Below are 27,142 nucleotides of genomic sequence, written 5' to 3'. Positions count from 1 at the left end.
GATGCAAACGAGGACGTTTGAGATTTCAGGAGGGGGGTATGTCACCAGCGTGTGACTACTATCTATCCTTTTTGTTGATTTCTTTCTTATTATCTATTTACTTTCACTTTTTGGAAACACCCCTCGGGAAATCTAACTGCCCTGCATTGCATAGCTAGTGTGGAACTGTCCAGAGGGAGTCCAGGCCTGAGGGCAAGAGAGCACTAAGGTTGGACAAGGACTATGGTTAGCCAAGTGGGGTCATTGACTAGCCAAAGTGGAATCCTTTGCTACAGAGGCTACATTTCAGTTTTGGATGTGGCCACAGTGTACAAAGAGGGTCGGATGACCTAGAAAGATATAATGGCAGCATCTCCTAAAATTTAGGGAACTGCTATTTTGGGACCTGAAAATGTCTTCGCGTCATTACGTGCAGTTTGACATGGGGATCATTTTGTTACTCTGTGGCCAAGTCAACAGAGGCTGCAGGTGAGATATTTTTAGACCCGAGGGTCTAAAGCGGGAAAATGCACAAATGAGTGACACTTGGCACTCTGAGGCCAGTTTACTACTTATAGAGAAGGCAAAAACGTGATTTATAGCTGGGAGGCTCATTTTGCAAGTGTCTGTCACAGGTTAAGAGCTATGGAGTGCTTGCTTTCCCTCTTATGCACAGTGCGGTGCCAGGAGTGATGCCCTGCACGCTACGCACTGCCCTCTCTCTCCCCTTTGGCAGTATGTTATGCCCCTCTAGTGGGCTTTTCATTTGACCAATGTACAGTTGTGTGGGTTCATGCGCGATTGCCGAGGCAAGAGCCTCTTGCACAGGTACTGGATTAGCTAGCGGCTAATCCCCCCGCAGGTACAGGTGAATTCGGAGAGGTTTCACGCCAGAAATCTCGTCCGATTCAAAGGGCAAGTAGCCCTACAGGTGCGGGAGCTCGAGGACTTGCTAGGGATGCGACCGGCACGCGAAACGGAGCCCGAAACAGTGAATTACAGCCTGCTGTGTATTTTTGCAGGTTTAGGGTTTTGGCCCTAAACGGACCCTAATACCCCCAGGAGGTTCGGGGACGCAAGGGGACCGCTGTACAGGCAATCTGGAGCATTTTCAGGGCTGAAAACAGAGAATTCAGCGTGCTGCAGATTCTCGCCAGGTTTTGCAAAGTGCCCGTATGCGTCGGGAAAGTCAGTCAATGCGTGGGAATACTGACCGTGAAGGGTTCTAGTACAGTTATGCTGCCGAAATCGGGCTGGAACAGTGGAAATTCAGCCGAGTTTGTGCGGGGCAGCTTGTAGGAACCACAGCGTTTATTCCCTCTTTTGAACAATAAAGAAATACCGAAAGGGGCGCCTAAGTTAGGGGCCAATCTGGTGTCTGTCCACTCATACAGGTGCAATCTAGCAGCCTGTATCCCTCTCCCCTTTGTTGTGTCTTGAAAGTACAGGTAAAATAGACGACTAATAATGGGTGAAAGCTAAATCAAGGTTTAAAGTAAAGTCTACCGCCCTTTTTGGATTGAACAGGCCGGTTTCACTCTCGTCGTCCCCTTCTTACGCCACAGCAGCAGACACAGATGGAGGCTCTAGCTTCGCCACAGAGGGACTCGCCAGAAGCCCCCTCGCCCGACCCCGCTGAGCCCACCATTCGACTTGCTCTCTCGCCTACAGAGCAAGCGAGCCTTGTCGTAGAGGTAGAGCGATTGCAGGCGACCTCGGTCATCTGCAAGATTCTCAGCACCCGACCTAGCAGAAGAGAGTTGCGAGACCTTCTCCAGGCCCGCCTTCTCGCAGAGGTGGGAAAGATCTTGGATGTCCAGATTCTTGGACGGTGTTACTATCAGATCGAGTTTGAGTCCTCCGAGATGGCGTCCAAGGTCATAGCTATGAGTCCACTGGCCATCCGAGCATCACGTGCCCACTTTCGACAGTGACGACATGGTTTTGACCCAGCTTCGGATGTTCTAGTAGAGGAGGCAGACATCCCCATCTCAGTCTGCTTTCCGGGTTTACGGAGGGAGTACCTACCACTTCTTTCCAGGATCGGTTCCGCCATTGGGACTGTCCTGGATACACCTCGTACGGCAACATCAGTAGCTGCCAAGACGGCTGGCATTCCCTCAGTTCAAGTTTTGGTCAGAGATACCCACACGCTCCCGAAGGTTATCCTTTTACCTCGGGTGAGTGGGGGTTGGTTTCGACAGAGTGTGGAGTACACGGGCCTCCCGAACCAATGCTTCATTTGCCGACAGATGGGCCATCTAGCGAAGGCTTGTCCACGGAGGAGGCCGCGACCTGCACCACAGTCTCAGCCCCAGCCTGCCAAGGCTGGCCCGTAGCCACAGCCAGCGGCACAGCGTACAGATGCAGAGCCACCCTCCGAGCCTGGGCTCCAGCGGAGGAGGGGTGGCAGCAAGCCCGTGGCCGCCGATGCCAGGGGCCACAGCGTCAGCCTGGCACTCAGAGTGGCCCTCAGGTGCCTACTCAGCAGCATTGGGTTCCCACGGGGAATCGTTTTGGTCCTCTTGAGCAGGAGGAGATCCCTGCGCCAGCCCCCACCTCCGCTTCTCCCTCGACAGCGGCTCCCCCCCCAGAGTTCCCCCCCTCTTCCTCATCCTCCCCGCCTTCTGCTCCCGTCACCTCTCCACCTCGCCCCTCTACCTCTATCGCCCCATCCCGCCCCTCTTCTCCTCCACTCTCCCCAGCTCCTTCTCCCCCCCCTCCTGCTCCAGTTTCTCAGTCGGCTCAGGAGACTGGTCCCTCTCCGACGGCTAGGAGATCTCTTGGCAGCGCCTTTGCCACGAGTCGCCTAGCGAGAGAGGGTCAGCCCTTCTTGCGGCCCCCTCTGCAGATTCAGACATCCTCCCTTGCAGTTATCCCTCGTGGGCTGACGAGCATTGACATCCAATGCCGCTGGGACTTCTTCGACTACGGGTTCACTCATTTTCTCGGCGATTCCGCAGCAGACCATGAGGCAGCCTGCTTCAGGGTCCATGTTTTGTTCCTCGCCGCAGCTCAGCTTAGCCACTTTTTTCTTCAGAAGTCTCTGGCTCGCCGGGCTGCAGCGAGAGAGACGGAGCAGCGTCTCAGACGAGGCATTGCTTCACTACAGAGGATGCAGGAGCAGCATCCAAACAATCCATGGGTGGAGGAGCAGTTACAGCAGGCTCGACAGGAGCTTGCTAGCATAGAGGAGAGGTGTCATGAGTTTGCCTTTCACCGACAGGCATCTCAGTGGACTCAGGTGGGTGACAGAGTGACTTGTGCTTTTTTTGAGACAGTGGGACCTCGACACTCGCATGCCAAGGTCATTCAGTTGAGGAGGCCCGATGGGTCAGTTGCTTGTGATTTGGAGGATATACGTGCAGTTGCTACTGACTTTTACCGTGAGTTACTGTCGGCTGAGCCTCAGTCAGAGCGGCAGGATACATGCAGAGAGCAGGTTTGGGCACAAATGCCATGTCTTGTGACAGAGGAGATACGCCAGAGGCTAGAGATGCCACTTCAGCTTGAGGAGCTACACACGGCTCTTAGGGCCCTCCCTCGTGGTAGCTGTCCAGGTGAGGATGGGTTGACTCCCAGCTTTTTCTTGGAGTACTGGGACCTGCTTGGCCCAGATCTTTGTAGTGCTTTCCAGTACATTTTGCACACAGGAGTGATGCCTGACAGCATGAGTGAGGGCCTAATCTACCTCATTCCCAAGGAGGGTGGCTCCTTGGATGAGATTCGACAGTGGCGCCCCATCACCATCCTCAACTCAGCCTACAAAATTCTTGCCAAGGCTCTGAGTTTGAGGATTTAGCCACTTTTAGAGAGCCTTATACATGGGACTCAGACAGGTTTTGTCAAGGAACGCAGTATCCTTGACAACATCTTTACTTTCTGGGAGGCTTCTGCCCTGGCACGGCTCCGTGGTGAGGACCTTGTGATTCTTCTTCTCGATTTTGAGAAGGCATACGACCGAGTTGACTGGGACTTTCTAGAGGGCACTCTCCGCAGGATGGGCTTCTAGATGCTTGGATCAGAGGGGTGTCAGCTTTGTACAGACAAGCTCACAGTTAGATGCTTTTGGCAGGAGGGAGAGGTGAGCGCTTCATGCTCACACGCTCGGTCAGACACGGTTGTCCTCTTGCCTCCTTTCTCTTTCTGTTCTATGCGGAGGCGATGAGCAGATTTTGGTGTCACAGCAGGTTGGTCTTCTGGGCTTAGCACTCCCTATTCAGGGAGAGGAGCTACTGGACGCTGAGTTTGCCGATGACTCAGCCTTGTACTTAGATGGCCAGGAGACCAATCTTCACAGATGTGAGCAGGCTCTGCAGACCTTCTGTTGTGCATCGGGCGCACTCATCAACTGGAGAAAGACAGTGGCTTTCTCGGTTGGTAGTGCTCCTGTGCCAGATTGGATGCCAGAAGAGGGTTTCAGATGGATTCCCCCAAGGACTGCAGTTCGGTACTTGGGTTGTCAGGTTGGTTTGGACTTGTCTCCCGAGCAGCAGATTGCTCCTCTTCTCTTGTCCATCAGGAGAAAGCTGTTACATTGGAGCTCAGCACGACTTTCGCTAGCTAGTAGAGTAGTAGTTGCCAACCAGGTGCTGTTGGCGACTATGTGGTACATCACTTCCTGCTGGATCTTCTCAAGTTATTGTATCAGCCAGGTAGAGAGGCTGATCAGGAACTTCCTTTGGTCAGGACGTGACACTCAGATGGCCCGAGCCAAGGTGGCTTGGTCGGTCATCACGCTTCCTTGTTCTCAAGGAGGGCTTAGGATCATTGATCCAGCACAGCAGAGCAGAGCCCTTCTAGGGAAGTTCATAGTCAGAGGACTTCTTCCAGGTGAGAAGCCCTGGAAGGAGTTCTTGTTGCAGAGGCTTCGTGCCAAGGTGCCTCGGTCAAGAGGCCCTTGGCAACCTTCGACCAGATGGATCTTTACAGAGATGCGCCGAGTTGGTTTGAGCAGGAGGCTGGAGGATCGCTTCGCTGTGAGTTTGCTTCGTTCTTGGGAGCTCTTACGGCGTGGCTTGGAGCAACGACAGCCGATGTGCATGGAGGAGCGCCTACGGCAGCCCCTTGTCTGGAACCCCATGGTTAGCACTCAGAGAGGCCACTTGGTTGGTAGTCGGCCTCATGTTTCCTGGGGTCCCATGGCAGCAGGTCCAGCGCGCTCTCTAGGTGACTAGCTAGAGTTCACATGTCTGTCAGAGGAGGTGCAGGGTTTCCAGCTGCAGGGCATGAGAGGGGTGCAGAGCATGTGTCAGGACATCTCAGAGTCACTTCCAACTGAGTGGCTCACGCCTCTCAAGCCAGTAGCACCCCGGTGGATGGGAGCCTTCACACGACTGGAGGTTCTCATTTCAGTCAGGGCCTACTCAGAGACTGTCCCAGCCCTGTTCTTCGAACTTCAGGGTGGGGGACGATTACAACGAGTTGCAGTAGAGGCCCCGCAGGTAGCAGAGTGTTGTTTTCAGAGGATCCGAGTTGTGGGCATTTGTGGGAGGACTTGCGTCATAGACCCTGACCCAGCAGCTCTTGAGACTGGACACTGGAGGCTATGGGCTTGGGAGCGTTGTCCACTGGCACGGGTACAGTGGGATCCTGGTGAGTGGCTATGGAGGGACCCCTTCTCTTCTGCAGACCACCCAAGAGTCCCCTTCTTTCAGTACACTGTTCGGCTTGGACGTCATATACTTGCAGTATAGAGAGAGGCCCGCCCCGCTGCAGCACGTCATTGGCAGGAGGAGGGCCTCACAGTCGAGTTCTTGGCAACCTTTTGGCAGAGGTTGTGGGACTCCAGACAGCCGAGGCGCGTCACTTTGTTTCAGTGGCTAGTTGCACACAGAGCTACAGCAGTAGGGAGCTGGCTTGTGCATAGTGGTGTCTCGGCCGCATGTGCAGCCTGTGACCAGTTGGTGGAGAGTCAGCGTCATTGTCTTTGGGACTGTCCCTCGGCCCAGCAGGTGTGGCTACGAGTTCTTCGGCTGATGCCTACTCTCTCCACGGCTAGACAGTACACTTAGGGGGGCAGCGGCTTGGTCCACTCTCACGGGCCCGGCACTTCAGTTTGAGCTATCTTCCACCAACAGGATGATAGTGATACAGGGGGGGCGTCCTACACTCCAACCTGCTACAAAGCTTACTCCACAGGAGTGGTGCAGTGAGAGAGAGGAGTGTTGGGAGCTCATCAGTGGCCTGACACTTTGGTTCATTTGGCGGGCCCACTGTTTCCGCATTTTTGAGGCCCGCTCTGTGCCGCCAGCAGAGACTGTTCGTGAGTTTTGGCTAGAGCTGATCCATACTCTCAGAGGACAGCTTGAGGGACTACAGGGCAGCTCCGACCGCATGCGGTGTCACCAGCGTGTGACTACTATCTATCCTTTTTGTTGATTTCTTTCTTATTACCTATTTACTTTCACTTTTTGGAAACACCCCTCGGGAAATCTAACTGCCCTGCATTGCATAGCTAGTGTGGAACTGTCCACAGGGAGTCCAGGCCTGAGGGCAAGAGAGCACTAAGGTTGGACAAGGACTATGGTTAGCCAAGTGGGGTCATTGACTAGCCAAAGTGGAATCCTTTGCTACAGAGGCTACATTTCAGTTCTGGATGTGGCCGCAGTGTACAAAGAGGGTCGGATGACCTAGAAAGATACAATGGCAGCATCTCCTAAAATTTAGGGAACTGCTATTTTGGGACCTGAAAATGTCTTCGCATCATTACGTGCAGTTTGACATGGGGATCATTTTGTTACTCTGTGGCCAAGTCAACAGAGGCTGTAGGTGAGATATTTTTAGACCCGAGGGTCTAAAGCGGGAAAATGCACAAATGAGTGATACTTGGCACTCTGAGGCCAGTTTACTACTTATAGAGAAGGCAAAAACGTGATTTATAGTTGGGAGGCTCATTTTGCAAGTTTCTGTCACAGGTTAAGAGCTATGGAGTGCTTGCTTTCCCTCTTATGCACAATGCGGTGCCAGGAGTGATGCCCTGCACGCTACGCACTGCCCTCTCTCTCCCCTTTGGCAGTATGTTATGCCCCTCTAGTTGGCTCTTCATTTGACCAATGTACAGTTGTGTGGGTTCATGTGGGATTGCCGAGGCAAGAGCCTCTTGCACAAGTACTGGATTAGCTAGCGGCTAATCCCCCCGCAGGTACAGGTGAATTCGGAGAGGTTTCACACCAAAAATCTCGTCCCATTCAAAGGGCAAGTAGCCCTACAGGTGCGGGAGCTCGAGGACTTGCTACGGATGCGACCGGCACGCGAAACGGAGCCCGAAACAGTGAATTACAGCCTGCTGTGTATTTTTGCAGGTTTAGGGTTTTGGCCCTAAACGGACCCTAATACCCCTAGGAGGTTCGAGGACGCAAGGGGACCACTGAACATGTGATCTGGCGCATTTTCAGGGCTGAAAACAGAGAATTCAGCGTGCTGCAGATTCTCGACAGGTTTTGCAAAGTGCCCGTATGCGTCGGGAAAGTCAGTCAATGCGTGGGAATACTGACTGTGAAGGGTTCTAGTACAGTTATGCTGCCGAAATCGGGCTGGAACAGTGGAAATTCAGCCGAGTTTGTGCCGGGCAGCTTGTAGGAACCACAGCGTTTATTCCCTCTTTTGAACAATAAAGAAATACCGAAAGGGGCGCCTAAGTTAGGGGCCAATCTGGTGTCCGTCTACTCATACAGGTGCAATCTAGAAGCCTGTATCCCTCTCCCCTTTGTTGTGTCTTGAAAGTACAGGTAAAATAGACGACTAATAATGGGTGAAAGCTAAATCAAGGTTTAAAGTAAAGTCTACCGCCCTTTTCGGATTGAACAGGCCGGTTTCATGGTTCCATCGACGGGATTTGATCACTTTTTCCCATAGAAGTGAGCCTTGGTCAGTTTTGGGCTTGAAGACACAGGGGATCATAGACCAGACACAGGGAATTGCAATTATGGCTGATAGACCAGATGATGTGACTGAAGAGGTTTCCTCTTCACAGGGTCAACAGACACATGAAGTGGGTGAGTCCTCAAGACCACCACAGACTGATGACGATATATTCAGGACCCAGTTGGCTACTGCTGTGGCTATGTTCACACAAGTAATGCAGAATCCGAGGTTTTTAGCCTTTCTGCAACATCCTGTTCCGTCTCAGCAAGTTGGGTCACTGGATCATATTCAAAAGCCTGTTAAGGCTCGAGCACAGGTGATTCATACTGCACAGTCAATGGAAACACCTGTACACTTGACGGAGAACATGCAGTCTCCACAACCTATGCCTAAGGTGCAAGAACAGGTGGCTGAGATGCCAGTATTTCAAGCTGTATCAGTTCAGCCCGCCACCTTTCAGCAGCCTATAGCTGGTTCTAATGGGCAGGGAAGCAACCTACAGGCTATGCAACAAGTCTTCCCACCACCTTCAGTACACCCTGGCTATTTTGGAGGTGGATCGGTATTCCAGAGCATGGCTGGTCATGCACCTGGAAATCAGTTTTACACGCCAGGAACAGTGTTTGGGGGTGCTCAAACGATGATGCTTAACCCCATGTATGGTGTCACGGGTATGCTACCAGGGTTTCAGAGCACTCAGGGCCAATTTGGGATGCCACAAGCAAATTTTGGTATGGCTGGAATTACAAATCAGCAGCCAAATATGGCATTTCCAGGTTAAGTTAATAGCGGCCAAGGAACACAAATGAACCCTAATAGTGTTCCCATGTTTCAGTCACTTCCATATGACAATTTAACGCCGCTGGAGAGGCCAACTCCGTACAAAGAAGGTGGCAAAGGTGTGTCATTCACGACCTTTACAGGGTTTGATGACAGGAAGAAGGCTCTCTCATTCCTCCAGCAATTTGACAAGGCCTATGCAGGGGGAAACTTTACAGAGGCTTCAAAGGTCCGCAAGGCAGCCACTTTCTTGACAGGGAATGCGGGACAATGGTGGACAACTTTATTGCTTCAAGGGCAAGCTCCGTCCACATGGATTTACTTCAAGCAGATTTTTGCAACAGCATGGTTATCTGATGATTTTGAAGCAGATGCCATGACAGAATGGCACCAGCTTAATGCTGCTACTTGCAGAAATCTGGATGATTACAATCGGAAGTTTTGGAAAGCTCTACTTCCAGTAACTTCCTATAGGTTTGTGCCATTGACAGAACAGATTGAAAAATACTGTTGTGGCCTACCTAAAGGATTAAGAAAGTACTGCACGAAGACAAAAGTCACTACTTTGACGCAGCTCATCGAGGTAGCAAACACTGGCAATGGTTTGCTCAAGGGAGAAGATTGTGAATTTAACACTGGCGTCAAGGCAGGATCAAGCAAGAAAAATTCAGCCAAGAAGCACGTTCCCAATGAGGCTCCTAAAGGGACTCAGGAGTCAGCCAACGCAGGGAAAGACAAAGCTACGGCTGAATCAGAAAAAGGACCAGCAAAGAAATGGAAAAGACGTTTTCCTCGCAAGTCAGAAGAGCAAAAGAAGGTCCTGAGGACAGAGAACAAATGCTTTATATGTGAGCAGCCTGGCCACATTGCTTACAATTGTTCTACAAAGAAAAGGCCAGTTGATTCTGAAGACAAGGAGGACAGGAAAGAAAAGAAGCCCATGGCTGGTCTAGTGCCAGATATGGTGGGCGACAAGCCAAATTCAGATGCAAGTGAGCTTTGCAGAGCATGGGGAAAGGTCAGGGATCAAACAGTGCTTATCTTCTTTGATCCAGGTGCCAAAGCCAACTTCATTTCCTCAGAATTGGCTTCAAAGTTGGGAATCAGACCTGAAGAGATGGGGTATACAGCAGAGGCAGGTTTGGCATGTCCTGGCCATACAGAGGCTGTGACACCCATCATCGGAAAGTTGCGTCTACATATCCAGTCCTATGTAGATACTGAAGAATTTTACATCATGCCACTGGACGGATGTGATGTGTTGTTAGGTATTCCTTGGTTGTTTCGTGTACAGGGAATCATGGATGCCTACAACAAAAAGATCACTGTACAGAGCAAGGGAAAGACTCACATTCTGGATGTAAAGCTTAAAGCGGAGTCTATTCCTACTGTATCAGCTTCTGCTATTACTTCTGTAATGAAAAAGCATCTTTCTGCGTACTTGGTTTTTGCACGTGAAGTGTCAGATTGTGATGAATCAAATTTATCTGTGCTAGATAAAGAAAGGTCAATGTTTTTACAACAGTATAGTGACTGTTTTTCCGATTCATTACCGTCTCAATTACCGCCAGAGAGACCCGAGGACCATGCGATAGATTTGGTGCCAGGCAGTAGCCCACCAAATAAGCCTCCGTACAGGGTTAGTGCGGCTCAGCAGAAAGAGATAATGGGCCAAGTACGGGAGCTGTTAGAAAAGCGGCTGATTCAGCCCAGTTCATCCCCATTCTGTTCTCCAGTGTTGTTGGTACAGAAAAAGGATGGCTCATGGCGTATGTGCATCGACTACCGTGCACTGAACAAGAATACCATCAAGAATAGGTTCCCTATACCTAGAATTGATGATATTATGGACAAACTAGAAGGAGCAACTATGTTTAGCAGGATAGATCTAAAGAGTGGGTACCATCAGATCCGCATTAGATCAGAGGATGTGCACAAGACTGCCTTTAGAACAACGTTTGGCCTTTACGAATTTTTAGTGATGCCCTTTGGTCTCACAAATGCTCCTGCTACGTTCAATAGGATGATGGACAGAATTTTCCGTCCACACCAGCAGTTTGTTGGTACATTCTTTGATGACATGATAGTCTACTCAAAGAATGAAGAGGAGCATAGGCATCACTTGGCCATTGTGTTCAAAGAGCTACGCAGTCATAGGTTGCTCATCAATGCAAAGAAAAGTGACTTTTTTCTGGAAGAGATTCACTTTCTGGGACACATTGTCTCAAAGGATGGTGTCAGAATGGATCCTGCAAAAGTTGAAGCGATCAAGTCATGGCCAAATTTGAAGACGGTGCATGATGTCCGAAGCTTTTTGGGACTATGCTCCTATTACAGAAGGTTTATCCGAAATTTCGCTGAGATTGCTTCACCTTTACATGCTCTTCAAAAGAAGGCAGTCACCTTTTGATGGACACAAAAAGAGATTTCAGCTTTTAATCTCTTAAAAGAAAAGATGACTTCAGATCCAGTCATTGTGTTGCCAGATCTTAGGAAGTCATTTGTGGTCCAGTGTGATGCCTGCGGTAGTAGCATTGGTGCAGTGCTAATGCAAGATGGCAGGGTAGTAGCCTATGAGAGCAGAATTTTGCAAGGGCCAGAGATGACCATGCAGGTCTATGAGAAAGAGTTACTGGCTGTGATTCATGCGCTCTTAAGTTGGAAACACTACCTGCTAGGTGCAGATTTCGTTGTCCAAACGGACCATCAAACCTTGCGATACTTCTTAACACAAACAAAGTTATCTGAGAAGCATATGCGATGGGCAAATATCTTGTCCATGTTCCATTTTCAGATTGTGCATGTGGAAGGCAAGAAGAACGTTGTGGCTGATGCCTTGTCAAGGAAGCCACAAATTTCAGCAGTGTCGATTCCTTATCATCATGAACTTGATGATATGAGAGAACAGTATGCAAATGATGAAGATTTTGCAAGGGTCTTCGAGCAACTAATGGATGGACAACGTCATGAACACTATCTTCTTAAAGACGGGTTCATGATGATGCATGGCAGATTGTGTGTCACAAAGCCATTGCGACGCAAAGTTATGGAAGAGAGTCATGTCCCACCGTATGCAGGGCATCGTGGTATTGATGCTACAGTTAAAGCGGTTGAGACATTCTTCTATTGGCCTACATTGAGAAGGGATGTGGATGCCTTTGTGCGAGAATGCCTAATATGCCAAAAGGTCAAGTTTGACAGGCAAAAGGCACCAGGGTTATTGCAACCACTACCTATTCCAGATAAACCATGGGAAAGTATTGCTATGGATTTTATCTTTGATCTTCCGAGAACGCAGACAAGAAACGATGGTATTTGGACCATTATTTGCAGATTCAGCAAACAGGCTCATTTTATTCCTGTCAGGAAGAAGATAAAGCCAGATCAGATGGCACGCTTGTTTATGAGCAATATTTTCAAGTATCATGGCATGCCACAGTCGATTGTTAGCGACCGTGATCCACGCATGACAAGTTTGTTCTGGAGAGGCTTGTTTGAGAATATGGGCACCACGCTCAAATTCTCTTCGTCATTTCATCCTCAAACAGATGGGCAGTCAGAAGAGGCAAATTCTATTGTCCTAGATCTGCTGAAGTGCTATGTGTCAGAGCATAAAGGAAAGTGGGAGCAGTATTTGCCATTGGTGGAGTATGCATACAATAATACAGTGCATTCATCAACTGGCAAGGCACCCTTTGAGATAGTTGAAGGTGGCAAGAAAGTTCCTCCCATACTGCATACAAAGGACAAGATATTTGAAGCAGATAAGTATGTTCAGGACATGGATGAAATGTACAAGAAGGTCAAAGTGGCCTTAGAAAAGACTCAGGCAAAGCAAAAGAAAGCAGCTGATCGTCACCGTCGTGAAGTGGTATATTCACTTGGTGATTGGGTGCTTTTACGCTTTGAAAAGGCAAGGTTAAAGAAGATGAAGGGCAAGGAAAGACTGTTTCCAAAGCTCAGCATGCGTTACTATGGGCCTTTTCAAGTATGCGACATAATCAGTGATGTTGCATATAGGCTGAAATTGCCTGACAGTTGGAAGATTCACAATGCGTTTCATGTGAGTCTTCTCAGACCCTATGTGGGTGATGTGCCAGAAGATATGCCAGCTGAAGATCAGCCGGAAGTCGAGGAACTTGACGAGATCTTGGTCCCTGAACAGATTTTGGCACACAAAGAAAGGAAAGTGAAAGGCAAGGTTGCTAGGCGTTACTTGGTAAAGTTCAGAAACTATCCACCAATGGATGCTAAGTGGATGGAAGAAGGTGAACTTGCAAAGTCACCAATTGTGTTATCACTTTACTTGGAAGCCTTCGATTTGCAACCTACCTTGACCCCTTGAGTTTCAAAGCTAAATGGATTGTCAGTGTGACAATGGCTTCTGAAACAAATGATGTACATGGTATTTAAAGTGAGCTCAAATGAAATACCTGTTACATGAATATTAGAGCTGTACATATTGTCAGTTTGGCAATTGCTCTTATGGAATGTCCAAAAGTTTGGTTAGTGCTATAGAAGTGAGTATTTCTTGTCAGTTTGTCAAGGATACAGTGATTGCTTCTATTAAAGAGTACATGTGTAACTGCATTCTTAAACTGTCGGTTTGGGTATGCTCGAAAGTGTTACGGGATCCAACGTGTACTATAAGACAGTGGCAAAATGTGCAGCTACCATTTTGTCATTGGAAAGTTAGTGACTCAAAGCAATGGCAGAGTGCGCAGCTACCACTATGTCATTGGGACAGGGTTCACACGCAAGCAATACATGAGTCGACAAGGTGTTGAATACACCAAGGTTGACAATGAGCATGTATGTGTCGTATATGTGTCGACAGGTGTTGAATACATCAGTGCTGACAGTAAGCATGTACGACATAGATGCAAACGAGGACGTTTGAGATTTCAAGAGGGGGGTATGTCACCAGCGTATCTATCCTTTTTGTTGATTTCTTTCTTATTATCTATTTACTTTCACTTTTTGGAAACACCCCTCGGGAAATCTAACTGCCCTGCATTGCATAGCTAGTGTGGAACTGTCCACAGGGAGTCCAAGCCTGAGGGCAAGAGAGCACTAAGGTTGGACAAGGACTATGGTTAGCCAAGTGGGGTCATTGACTAGCCAAAGTGGAATCCTTTGCTACAGAGGCTACATTTCAGTTCTGGATGTGGCCGCAGTGTACAAAGAGGGTCGGATGACCTAGAAAGATACAATGGCAGCATCTCCTAAAATTTAGGGAACTGCTATTTTGGGACCTGAAAATGTCTTCGCGTCATTACGTGCAGTTTGACATGGGGATCATTTTGTTACTCTGTGGCCAAGTCAACAAAGGCTGTAGGTGAGATATTTTTAGACCCGAGGGTCTAAAGCGGCAAAATGTACAAATGAGTGACACTTGGCACTCTGAGGCCAGTTTACTACTTATAGAGAAGGCAAAAACGTGATTTATAGTTGGGAGGCTCATTTTGCAAGTTTCTGTCACAGGTTAAGAGCTATGGAGTGCTTGCTTTCCCTCTTATGCACAGTGCGGTGCCAGGAGTGATGCCCTGCACGCTACGCACTGCCCTCTCTCTCCCCTTTGGCAGTATGTTATGCCCCTCTAGTGGGCTCTTCATTTGACCAATGTACAGTTGTGTGGGTTCATGCGCGATTGCCGAGGCAAGAGCCTCTTGCACATGTACTGGATTAGCTAGCAGCTAATCCCCCCGCAGGTACAGGTGAATTCGGAGAGGTTTCACGCCAGAAATCTCGTCCGATTCAAAGGGCAAGTAGCCCTACAGGTGCGGGAGCTCGAGGACTTGCTACGGATGCGACCGGCACGCGAAACGGAGCCCGAAACAGTGAATTACAGCCTGCTGTGTATTTTTGCAGGTTTAGGGTTTTGGCCCTAAACGGACCCTAATACCCCCAGGAGGTTCGAGGACGCAAGGGGACCACTGAACAGGTGATCTGGCGCATTTTCAGGGCTGAAAACAGAGAATTCAGCGTGCTGCAGATTCTCGACAGGTTTTGCAAAGTGCCCGTATGCGTCGGGAAAGTCAGTCAATGCGTGGGAATACTAACTGTGAAGGGTTCTAGTACAGTTATGCTGCCGAAATCGGGCTGGAACAGTGGAAATTCAACCGAGTTTGTGCGGGGCAACTTGTAGGAACCACAACGTTTATTCCCTCTTTTGAACAATAAAGAAATACCGAAAGGGGCGCCTAAGTTAGGGGCCAATCTGGTGTCCGTCTACTCATACAGGTGCAATCTAGCAGCCTGTATCCCTCTCCCCTTTGTTGTGTCTTGAAAGTACAGGTAAAATAGACGACTAATAATGGGTGAAAGCTAAATCAAGGTTTAAAATAAAGTCTACCGCCCTTTTCGGATTGAACAGGCCGGTTTCATGCGGGAGCGCCGCGAGGCTTTCCTTCGACTCTGGCGCCCTGGGCCTTTCTACACCATTGTCCAGGGTGTGCTCAGATGGCAATACCGACCACCTGTGTGGCTCTTCCCTCCTCCCATCCCTTGATTTAGCCTCATTGTGTATATGTTGTTCTTTCATTGGGAGAGTCTCCCCATCATGTTTGTTGTAGCCCTCTCTTGCAGAGGTGGTTGTAGCCCTACGGGCAACTTTCATTAACTAATAGAAGGATCTTTTTCTCGGAAAAAAATATATATATGATGTAAACTTAACATCTCTATCTAACACAATCGAATTTAGCAAACCACAAAGGGGATACCAGTGCTTAATGAACATCATGCTACATATTGTGTTGTGATTGTGGCCTTGCAAGAAATTAATGGCAAAGAAGGAATACTCTGCTCACAATAAAGAACCACGGGAGAGGCACCTTCGATAGAGAGAGAGAGAGAGAGAGAGAGAGAGAGAGAGAGTTTCTTTTCTATTAACTTGTGGTCAAACTCACGAAAAGACTTCATACGGAAAATCATATCACATCTAGACAGAGAGAAACAAAAAACTCAAGACAAATCCTATGTCTTGAATTGAGACTGTCACTATAGGACATTCATGGGTAAGTGAGGAGTGCATGCCATGAGCAAATCCAAAGACCACAATGGGATCCACTAAAATAGCTTCTAAACGTGAGCTCTTCACAAGAATATCACTAATCACATCATGCATATTGCCAAGATTAAACAAGACCACAATGCACTCACCATTCACATGACCATAACACTTCACAAGAGACTCATCTATATGATCATTAGAAACTTGGGGCACATTAACAGAAGATGTGGGTTCTTGGGTTCTTTCTTAGGACAATCTCTTTTCATGTGATCTTTAATGTGACACTTAAAACGTCTTCCTTCCTTTCCATACTCGGTTCGTTCTTCAAGACTTAACCAACTTCAATCTATTCCTTGCGCAGATTTTTCATCAGGTCTCAACTAAGAAATTTTCTGAGTTTTAGCCTTTCCTTTACTATCGTTGTCACGTAAAGAGTTCTATTATCTGTAAGGTGCAGCCGAACTGAATGTCGAACTGAATGTTGATAGTGCTCAAGATGAGTGCTCCGAATTGTGCTCAAGGGTTCCTTTTACTTACGGAAGTGTCACGTGACACATCCAACCCTATGTGTCCGTGGACAAGCTACAGCATGACCAGGGTTCAGTTCAGTCAAGTCAGTCTAGAATAGGAAGTGATCTGGCACTTTTGTGAGTCTGTTCGCAGACCGTGCATGACCAGTCACTTAGATTAGATGCATATCCTCCGGTTGCACACAGCATGATCATCAGCATTACCATCAGAATCCATCAGGGGAATTTTCCAGTGCATTAAACCTATTTTTCCTATTTTTGACATTTTTCACTTATTATTTTTGAGTGACTTTTGTTGGGAACTAGGTAGGGCAATTTTGCTAAGATAATATATAAGCAACCTAAGGCTAGCACTATCTGGAAGAAGAAGAGGAAAGTGCACAGGCAAGGCCCCCCTTGCAGCAGGCGTCTCCCTTCCCTCCCAGCAAGAATAGACCCCCATCAGCCTGGCGTTTTCTATCACTTGGACTCCAGCGTTTTCAGCAGCCATCTTCATCGCCAATAGCCTCAGTCACAAGCACTTGGAAGACTCAGCAGCCTAGCGTTTTCTGGTACTGCTGTCCAGCGTTTTCCAGCCAGCCAATTCAGCGTTTTTCATGCTATAGCAGGCAGCATCTTTGCAGCAGAAACTCAGCCATAAGACAGCGTTTTTAGCAGATTTTCGGCACCAAAGGACAACGATTTTCAGCATCAATACAGGACCAAACAACCATCAGAATTAGCGTTTTTGAACTTAGCAAAATTTCAGCCTTCAAGTCACCTACAACAGATAGCAATTCGAGTCGTCACCGTCGTCTCCACACATTGTATCATAGTATCGAGTTTTACATCAAAGTCTTGTACGAGTTTGTGCAATCAATAGTAGACCACTCTCGCCATCGAGAGTGGGGCCTTCGGAGGAGGGTTTTACAACACCTTCGGTGTCGTATTCTCTTCTCTATCTCTCAGTCTCATGCACCTTCAGTGTCCATTCACTTTGTTTGCATCCATTGCACTCTCTCATTAAAGAATGGAAGGCCCTTCCTTTCGTAAGTAAAAGGAACCTTGAGCACAGTTCGGAACCTTGAGCGGACCGTGCACTTAGCGGGCGGCCAATCAACATGAGGTGGGAAAAAGCAACCTTGGTGTGAGCGCAAGGCCACCAAGGGGTGCGCCCGCAGGGAAGAGTATAGCTTGGGTAAGAGAAGATCCTTCTCTAACACGGATTGCAAGCTAAAGAAGAACCTCAAGACTCCAGAACCTCAAGACCCGCAAGAACCCCAGTTCCTCGTGAACCTAAGAACCCAAGACATCCAAGAACCCAAGTTCCTCGTGAACTTAAGAACCCACGACTTCAGTGCATGGTCATCACCCGAAGCAGAATGGATACCGGGCATGAGAGTGATGGGCAAGAAAGTAGTGAAGCAGAATTTCAGCAACAAGGAGGTTTTCCTGACCCTCCTCCTTCGCCATCTACGCCAAGAATTGCACCAAATCCCATGGAGGCTTTGGTTAAGTCGATGATCGACATGATGGCAAAGCAAGAGGCGACTTGCATTGCCGCGGAGCATGACCGCCAAGACAGACAAGATCGCGATCGCTTGGCGGCCGAGGAACGGAAAGAAAAAAAAGCGGCAAGAAAGGCAGACTTGGAGCAAGCTCGCTTGGCGGCCGAAGAAAGAAAGGCCGACTTGGAGCAAGCTCGCTTGGCGGTCGAAGAAAGAAAGGCTACTATTGAGCGTGAGCTTGTGCGAGCGCGCTTGGCGGCCGATGCAAGAAAGGAAGTGGCCGAAGAAAGAAAGGCTACTATGAAGCGGCAGCGTGAGAAATCGCGAACGGCCTTGGAGTTAGAGCGCGGGGCCCAGAGAGGACAAGCATGAACAACCTGGTACTACATGTCCTCATCTCGAAACCCGAACCGGCCAAAGATGTTGGTGGTTCATCAATTGGCGCAAGCCGAGATTCTGACTCCAACAACCCCGTCACCAAGAAGTTGACGTTCAATAAGTATGATGGTAAGATGGATGCTAGTGTTATTCATTCTTGATTGCATCAATTTAATGCTTATTTTGCGACAATGTGATCGCACGTAACCCAAGACAACTTGGGCGTGTAGATCCCCAATCTGTATTTTTGAAGAGTGGCAGGTAACCCAGAAAAGAAGGGCTTGTCCAACCTCTCCTTGTTCCTCTTTCCACTCATTAAGAGCGGACCTTGCACTTAGCGGCACTAGCATAGTTCCCCGGAACGGGAACGGGAGGGTCCGGAACGAAACGGGAACGGGGAGGTGTCACAAATTGATGACGTGGCTGCCCTAACTGGGAAAACCCTAACCCTTGAGGAAACCCTAAGTCTGTTACAGCTGCCCAGTACATACGCCCTCTAGCGAGGACTCCTGGCTGCAGGCTGAAATGTTGACGTGGCATGGCTGTACGGCAGCCCCCGGAAAACGCGAAAATCTTGCCGGCTGTACGGAAACCCGCTTTTTGCGGCGCTGTTTACGGCAGGACAGCAGCATGCTTTTTCTACGCAATAAGCAAGAGAGATAGCATTTTTTTTTTTTGGGGAAAAGCTTTTTGATGAGCAGCTTTTGGGGCTCTGCTATTGGCATCCCTTGTAACTCTTTATAAGTGACTTTGGTCTCTCACTTCTGAGAGCATCTGGACGCAGAGTCTGAGAGTGAGACCCAACCACTCTATTGTACTTTGGCAACAACAGATAAATACAAAAAGAAATACCGAAAGGGGCGCCAGTCTTTGGGGCCAATATCTCTAGGCACGGAACTCCGCCAGGCTAGTGTGAATCAATTGTGAACTGTGAACTGTTTTGAAGTGGTTATTTGGTGCTGTTGCGGTAGACTCGACTTGGAGTGTCCAAGTTTGTTACAAGAGGAGGCGAGGGGGCTGGAACGGGAACGGGGCCGGATCGGTCGACTAAAGTAAGGCTTGAGCTACCTCCATTCCGCTTAGTCCCAAATCAACTCCCAGACAGCCCCAAAACTGTCCCCAAATGCCTACTTTCTTCCATTCCACCATTCCGCCTCACGTTCTCCCCTGTTCCGGAACACCGTTCTAGTTACACCCCGTTCCGGAACGGCGTTCCATTCCCGACTCCATTTCGGGAATGGGACTCGTCCGGAACGCCGTTTTGGAACGCTTGGGCTGCGTTCCGCCTGTTCCCTGTTACACTGAGCAGCAGGCCAATCAACATGAGGTAGAAAAAAGCAACCTTGGTATGAGTGCAAGGACACCAAGGGTGCACCCATAGGAAGTGAGTTGAGAAAAGCCTTCTTAAACGTAGATTGCAAGCATTACCAAGTAGCAAGAACCCCAAGTACCCAAGTACCTCAAGTACCCTAAATACCCAAGTACTCAATGCATGGTCATCACCAGGAGTGGAATGGATACTTTGCGTGAAGGTGAAGAGAGTGGAATTGGAGAAGAAGAAGTCCCCACACCAAGAGGACAGTTTCCAAATCGTCCCCCATCCCCATCTACGCCACGGATTGCACCAAATCCTATGGAGACTTTGGTCAAATCTATGATGGAGATGATGCTACAACAAGAGGCTCAGCACGCCGCCATGGACAGAGAACGTGAAGAACAGAGGGCAACTATGGAGCTTGAGCATGAGCAAGCACACGAAGCTCAACGCATAGCGGCCGAAAAAAAGAGGACAACTACGGAGCTATGCAGACTCTACTAACTCGAATGATGACTGTCACCCCGGTAACTCCTCAAGACAAGGCACCTCCGAGGTTGATTTGATGCACCTTTGGACCTTCTCGATGAGGGATTGTGGATGGCCACCAAGGGGTAGATTTGGGGCTATATTGTGCTCCCGATGTGAGAGGAATGAAGGGCTGAAAGCTGGCTGCAAAACGCAGATCTGGCACACAAAACACAGCAAATCTATCGCATAAAGCAGGGCTGAAAATGCAGATCTCGATGATGCCGATGATGGAGAGCAATGGAGCACTCGATTACGGCCAAAGAATGTCCGAGGAGAGGCTCAATGTACTGCCCTAAACGGACCGCAACGGAGAGGCTCGCGTATGCAGATCAGAACCGGTTCCGACGAGGGAAAGGGTGTCACAAACTGCTGACGTGTTAAGCCACTAAAGAACAAAGCCAGCCTTCAGATCACGGCTGAGGGGCTTAAAGTTTTAAACCCTAAGAAGCAAAAGCAATAGAAGAAGAAGAAGTGGAAGAAGTTCCCACCCACTTATGGGACCCCGTCCGATGGGGCCCAAGTGACATAAAGGCATTAAAATAAAATTGGAGCCTGATGACGTGGCAGGCCAATACGGAATTCCAGATTTTGCGTTGACTTGCTGACGTGGTAACCTATCCGGATTTCCGCATTTCATGCTGACTGTGCTGGTGTGGCAGTCTGTACGGATTTCCGTGATTTACGCTAGCTGATTTTCAGCACCAGCTTTTGGGCCAGTTGCTTTTGAGTTTCAAGCTTTTTATGTAAACTGCTTTTCAAGGCCAAGGGCCTTTAAATAAGTGCAGAGGGCTCAGTCTCTAGCACGCTTCAATGAGAAAGTGCAGAGTGCGAGTACCGGCATTGTATTGAGTTCAAGTAATATAAAGAAATACCGAAAGGGGCGCCAAAGTTTGGGGCCAATACTCTCTGGGGTGGAATTCCGCCACTCCGTGTCGTGTGTGCTCTCTCTCTCTCTCTTTCAGTTTCAGTTCTTATTGAAGTGCTAAAAGTATGTTCAGTCTGTTCTTTTCTATTGGCACGTGGTGCCCATCTTGTGACAAAAAGCTGAAATCTGAAACGTTGAGGCTGATCTGCCAGTGTAGCAAGTGGCAGAAATCCACAAACGCGCTAGGGCTGAAATCTGAAAACATTGAGGCTGATCTGCTGGTGTAGTAAGCACTAGGGCTGAAATCCACAAGCGCGGGCTGAACTGGACCAAAAATGCGGGGGCTGATCTGGTCCAAAAACGCTAGAGTTGCTATGGTCCAAAACATTGAGATTGAACTGTAGCGCTCCAAAAAACGCTGGCCTAGCTGCTCCTTTTATATGACCTTTGGCTAGGTCAGGAAACTTAGGTCAGGTTGGGAAAAATGTGCAAATGAGTGCGCACAGGCCGCAATTCGCTACTCGGTGAACCATTTGACGAACTAACTGGACCTACACGTTCCTTTAACCTAGACTTACATGCTCGCCATTCCAGATGCCCACCAAAGTGTAATAATGTCTATCAAAACACGTGTTATGCAAGAGCATTCCAAAACTTAAAAATTGGTTCTAGAAGTCGATGAAGCATGTCCACGTGGCACATAGAGCCAGCAAGTGTCCAAAGTTGTCTTTTAGGACGTATAGTCTATTTTTGTCATTAAACAAATTAATGATGTGTCTATGAAATTGCGGTTGCCTAACTCATGGTCAATGCACAACATTTTCCGGGTTTCTTGGTTGAAGTTGTGTCACAGAGATCCCACAAAGAACATTTCTGAAGAGGACGAACCTGAGATCATAGATGAAACTGACATCATGGAGCCGGAGCAGATTTTGTTGAATCATTTTCGCCATGGCTCAAAGAAACAAGCACGACACTACCTTTTGAAGTAAAAGGATCGACGAACCCACAAGGCAGTGTGGATCGACAAGATTTCTTCATAGATTACCCAGAGTTGTTGGTGGACTACAAGGAAGCCTTGCAGCCCGCCGGTACTAGTACCTCACCAAAAGAAGGAGGATGTGACATGCAAATCTAACCCTATGTGCATGTGGACAAGCAGTAACTCCTATTTCTAGGGTTTAGGACAGCCTAGGAAGTGTCCTAGCACCCTTGTGAGCCTGTACGCAGGACGTGCATGTCCAGGCACTTTAGAGTAGCTCCATACCTCTGATTGTGCATGAGCACAACCAATGTCTGCTAGGCTACCAAACAGTTCGGTCATTTTTGACTTGCGGGCAATAATCTTGGGCCTTTGGGAAATAGCCTTAGCCCTCCAAGGCCCAGAGATACTGCTTTCCATGTTAGTTTACTCCGGCCATATGTGGGACCGCATCTAAGTCACCCTATTGCTGAGGAACCTCCTGAGGTAGAGGAAACGGAAGAAATACTCCAACCGGAGCAGATCATTCATCATCAAAAGCGGCCGCTAAAGTCCGAAAAGATTACAAAATTATTCTACTTTAGACGCTGTGGATGGGCGAGCAGGAATTAGCATCTTATCTCGACATTTTGGAAGGATATATACAACCACTACAGTTGAGAACAACTGTTTAGAAGCCAGAGGGATATTGCTAAATAGACTATTTTCTTTTTTCTTGAGTAATTTCTATTTACAAAAATTAGGTTATATAAATGTCTAGACTTGAACTCTAAAACTTAGGAACTGTAGCCATTGGGAACAGACAGCTCTGATGTGTCATATGATGGGTGACATTAAGCATTGTGAAGGAGTTGTAACGTTAGTTCGATCGGAGAGATAGGGAAATGGCTATTCCCGATGGTCACATAATAGGTGACACGAGCATCAGACATTAGTCTGGGACAAAATCCGAATTGGATAAAGGATTACACGTAAAGACACAACCACAATAATAAAGATGGGTTATGAGAAGCTTTTTCTAAAAAGCGATATATTTTTAAGTGCTTTCCGGGAGAGCAGATGCTTTCCTGTGAGGAATCTATGTCTGCATAGCATCTGGGTTTAAGGATTGCATCTAGAGGCCTGGGAAGTGTTGTGTAGCATCGGTTTTCAGCTCACTAAGTTTTTATTGAGTTTTTAGCAAGTTCACATTTTTTATTAAGTGACCAACCGCCCACTTAATAAGTAGGCATCCACTTAATAAAAATAAAGCAAAGCTTATAAAAATTAAAAAACAAAGCGCTGCCCATACAACTGAAAACAGCACACACAAATTCTCTCTCCTCTCTCTAAAAACAGCTGCCAATCTCTTTCCTGCCGACGCCAAAGTCCTATAAAAGCATCACCGGTGTTTTCTCTCCTCTCAGACTTGCCAACCTTAGCACAACCAGTCCCTGCCGCCGAGATTCTGCAAGTGACCGCGTGAAGTCATCGTGCGAAGGTCGCTTTTCCGTACTTGGAGCGGTATGTAAAGCTTGTCCACGAGTTGTCATTTTCATGTTTGTGCTTTTTGCAGGTACTCCCATCGCGAAGAGGGAGCAAGGAGGCCTCAGCCTACGCTTAGGGATTCCAGAAACAAACAATTTGTGGAGTTTCACGCTCCAGATGCAGACGAGAAAGGAATTGAGAGCTCGCCTCTTGGAATTTCCCACACGGGAAGCAATCGACCATCAAGTCTAAGATTTAGAACGGAGGGGTTTCTCTGGTTCTTGTGCTTGTGAAAAGATTCTCCCTAATAAAGATTCTCTTTTAAGGCCGGGAACCAGCCCATCTTCTGGTCCGCAATATCGTGACAATCTTCTCCCTCGTTTCTTTTGGTTGAAAGCCTATTTATATTCAGCTTATTGATTCTTCATGTGCCCTCCTGTTTGTGACAAAAATCTTTGATTCTTTCGTATAATTCCCCAAAGCTTAGATGTTGTCAAATTGTTGTAGGAACTGCAATGCTTTCTTCCGATCTTTCACTCCAGAAAAAGTGAAAATTTTGATTGCCGTGCTGCCATCCTTGAAATCCTTCGGTTGGTTAGGGGAAAATCCCGGATATGGATATTAAGGATATCCATACGGTGCAACCATTGTACCTAGGTGGCGGTGGTGGTGGGGGAGGTGATGGCAACGACAGTGGCAGAGACGATTGCACAGATGGACGCACCATGTTCCTAAAGACTCACCCAATCGAAAAAAAACGGTTGAGAAGGCTACCAGCTAGAGGCTGTTGCACTCTCTCCTGCTGAAGGAGAGGGTATCATGTGGGGGGTAACATGTAATTCAGAAACTGTTGAAAACTTTGAAGCATCGAAAGATTCTGCAACGGATGTCGTGAAAGTATGTCGCGAAGCTCGTCAAGAAGAAATTGCAAACTCTGCCGAATCCACAAAAGCCATTGTGCTCTGTGTGTTCTTTTGTAGGACCGGTATGCTTTGAGAAAAGCACACGACTGGAGCTCTGATACCACTCTAACACAAAGGCACCACGTGTCAACGACAAAGAACAGACGGAACAAACTTTTAAGCACTTCAATAACAAATGAACTGAAAGAGATGCACGGCACATGAGACACAAAGTCGCAAATTTCCACCCCAAGAGAGCACTGGCCCCAAACCCTAGTGTCCCGTTCGGTATTTCTTTATATCGCTTCATTTCTGTACAACACTGGAAATACCTCTGCTCTGCTCTTGCCCCCGCAAAGATGTCGAAGAGAGCCCACCCTCATTTATAAAGGCCCTAGGCCCAAAAGCAATTTACATGAAAAGCATACAAATTAAAAAAAATTGTTCTCCCCAAAAGCAACGGAGTGCCGTTCAATACACTCTCCAAAGCCAAGAGTTGTTTTTGGTTCACTTATGCCAATGGGGCTAGCATTTTATCCAGCAGGACCCCCCCTTCTCCAAGCATTTCAAAACACTCACAAACTCGAGCCCCAAAATGCTCTCCAATTCTTGCAGCATATCAAAATGCTTGCAAAAAACAGCTCCTTAAACAGGCTTGAATGAAGGGCGTTCCAAAAAGCTCTCTGTAGGCTGCCCGAAAATGGTCTCCAGTTTTGCAACATCTCAAGATGCAATCAAAAATTGCAACTTCAAGGGGGCAATCAGAAGCTCTAAGGACAACGTTTCAAAAGGCATATTCCGGCAACATATGAAAAGAGAGATTACGGTAGCATATCAAACGCATATTCCGGCAACATATATTAAAACGCCACAAAAGTCAATGATTTCAAAAAACGCCACCAACCCTCTAGCTTTAAAAAACGCAATTTGTAAGAGGTCTTTCTGCCTAAAATCTTCCTCTTTTCCACGGTGCTGCTTTCTCCCACGCGATCAATGAGCCGAGTGCTCTGATACCACATCAAAGTCGACGATGCCGAAGCGTAGAGCGATGGGGAGAATACATGAGAGAGAGAAAGAGCGAAAGAGATACTATTGAACCAACCAACTGGGCAATCAGATGATTTATACAATGGGAGCTATGTGTGCTTATATACTCCCCTCAGCAAATTGCCCTTTGACAAAGCCAAAATAAATATTGAGATCACATTGGGCTATTCGCTTGAGATGCCATAACTTTAACAGAAAACCCATGCAAGATAATTGCTTAGAGCAGTAGTTCATTGTCTTGCAACCCTCATCCAAAGGCTGTGCAGCCTTGAGGCGCGTGAGGTGTGTGAGCATTTCACATGGTCATGCATTGACTTTCAAAGTGTTGCAAAAAGATTGAAATTAACTGCCCATTATGTTCACAGAGATGGTTGTTAGAACACCTGCACTGCCATCATTTTGGCAACTTTAAGCAAAAAGCCCCATATACAGAAACACGCATAAGCAGCAAACATGTGAGTGCTCCTCTAGCTGCTGACATTGGTTTATGTCGGCACTCTGGCCCGACCTTCTGATGTAAAAAAAACCCGCATGCTAAGACACACAAAGGAAGCAGGGCTACCTGGGGAAGGGCGAGAATGGTGAATAAGAAGAAGCTGTGCCTGCATCAGGCGAGTAGCACTGTCGAGCTCGGAGACGATGGCACGAAGCCTCTCTCGCACAGCACCCGATTCTTCGAGCTGGAGACGGAATTCTTCAAACTGGCGATCCACAGACATGAGCTCCATCATGGAGCCTGCTTTACCTGCTTCGGTGCTAGAGCAATATGGTGCCCTTCTTGCAGAGACGACAGCCCGTAAAGCGACTCCTCTCTTCGAGAAGCTACAGAGAGCAACCCACCTTGTCAAGAGTCCTCCGCATGCAGGTGTCCTCAAATTTGGAAGCAGTCCCGCCATGACTAGACACTACATTTTTCAGTCCTTTTAAGGTTTGTGATTAAAACTTTCTTTCAACAATCGCAAACCTTTCCAAACTATTTACATGGATATATACACGGATCATTGTAGATTGACCTCTGATAGCCACTGGTTTGCTCCAAAAACCAGGGGCTCTTTTCAAGGGTTGTTTTTTTTTCTTGCGGCGCGGGAGAAGGGGGGGCAATGGGGTTGGCGTGGGGGGGGGGGAGAGAGACTATTAACATCCAGTGGGACAAATCCGATACATCTTTGGTTATAATCCACCTTGGTATGAGAAAAGAAAAGAGAGAGATTGTATAGAAGAAGCAGGATTGTTTGTCATAAACTGAAAATCATGAGCGCAAGAATGAGATTTGGGGGGGGGGGGGAGAGAGAGAGAGAGAGAGAAACAATAGTAGACCATCTAAAAGAGAATCAATTTTGTAATGTTTGAAATCCTTTTAATCGACTATTTGATGCAGAGAGAGAGAGAGAGTGTGTGTATGCGCGCACGCGAAAGTGGTAGGATAGCTTATTACAAAAGTTCTTCTAATTAAAAAATTACAAAATATATTATGCATGATATGCATTTGATTGTCATCCAAATTAATGTCATAACAATGATATGTGTGTATGATTGCCCGTACGTGACAGAATAACAAGATATAAGTTGTATATGGACAAGTTTTACATAAGAGTACTTGATTGTTATGGTCTATCCTGTGTAAGCCAATGTAGCTCAGCATCATGAGTTGTCAATTGTTGCTCGATTTTATTGACAATATTTCGCAAATTATCGTGCATTAAATGAAACTTCAATTTCACTTGCCAAGTGTGAAAATTGGAGCCATCAAACTTATCAACTTTCAACGACAAAGTTTGGATTGATGACACCACCATTGGATCAATCGTAATGCGGATAAACTGAGTTATTTGGTAATTCGATAAACAATTTGTCATGAATGAAGCTGATACTAAATCTCTTGCAAAAATTCAAATTGTTATTCAATGCAAAAAATTGAAACTTATAGAAGATGTGCACAAGGCGCTAATAACATGTTGGATAGCTTATCCTCCTAGGCTGTGGGAGATGGACAAGATGAGA

The 27,142-nt window shown here is 47.5% G+C and overlaps 1 protein-coding gene across 1 annotated transcript in view; it reads right to left on the bottom strand.

The window, feature by feature from the left end:
• Positions 1 to 26,076, bottom strand: part of LOC147432606 (uncharacterized) — a 42,327-nt gene extending 16,251 nt beyond the window's left edge. Inside the window, exon 1 of the mRNA XM_086492480.1 lies at positions 25,704 to 26,076. Coding sequence (XP_086348606.1) covers positions 25,704 to 26,037 — 334 coding nt within the window. The 5' untranslated portion in view covers positions 26,038 to 26,076. The remainder of the gene's footprint in view (positions 1 to 25,703) is intronic.
• Positions 26,077 to 27,142: the final 1,066 nt, after the last annotated feature.

The sequence above is a fragment of the Adiantum capillus-veneris genome, chromosome 20 (genome assembly GCF_014529385.1).
Source record: "Adiantum capillus-veneris isolate H3 chromosome 20, ASM1452938v2, whole genome shotgun sequence".
Lineage (NCBI taxonomy): Eukaryota > Viridiplantae > Streptophyta > Polypodiopsida > Polypodiales > Pteridaceae > Adiantum > Adiantum capillus-veneris.
This window is presented reverse-complemented; position numbering and strand designations above follow the sequence as displayed.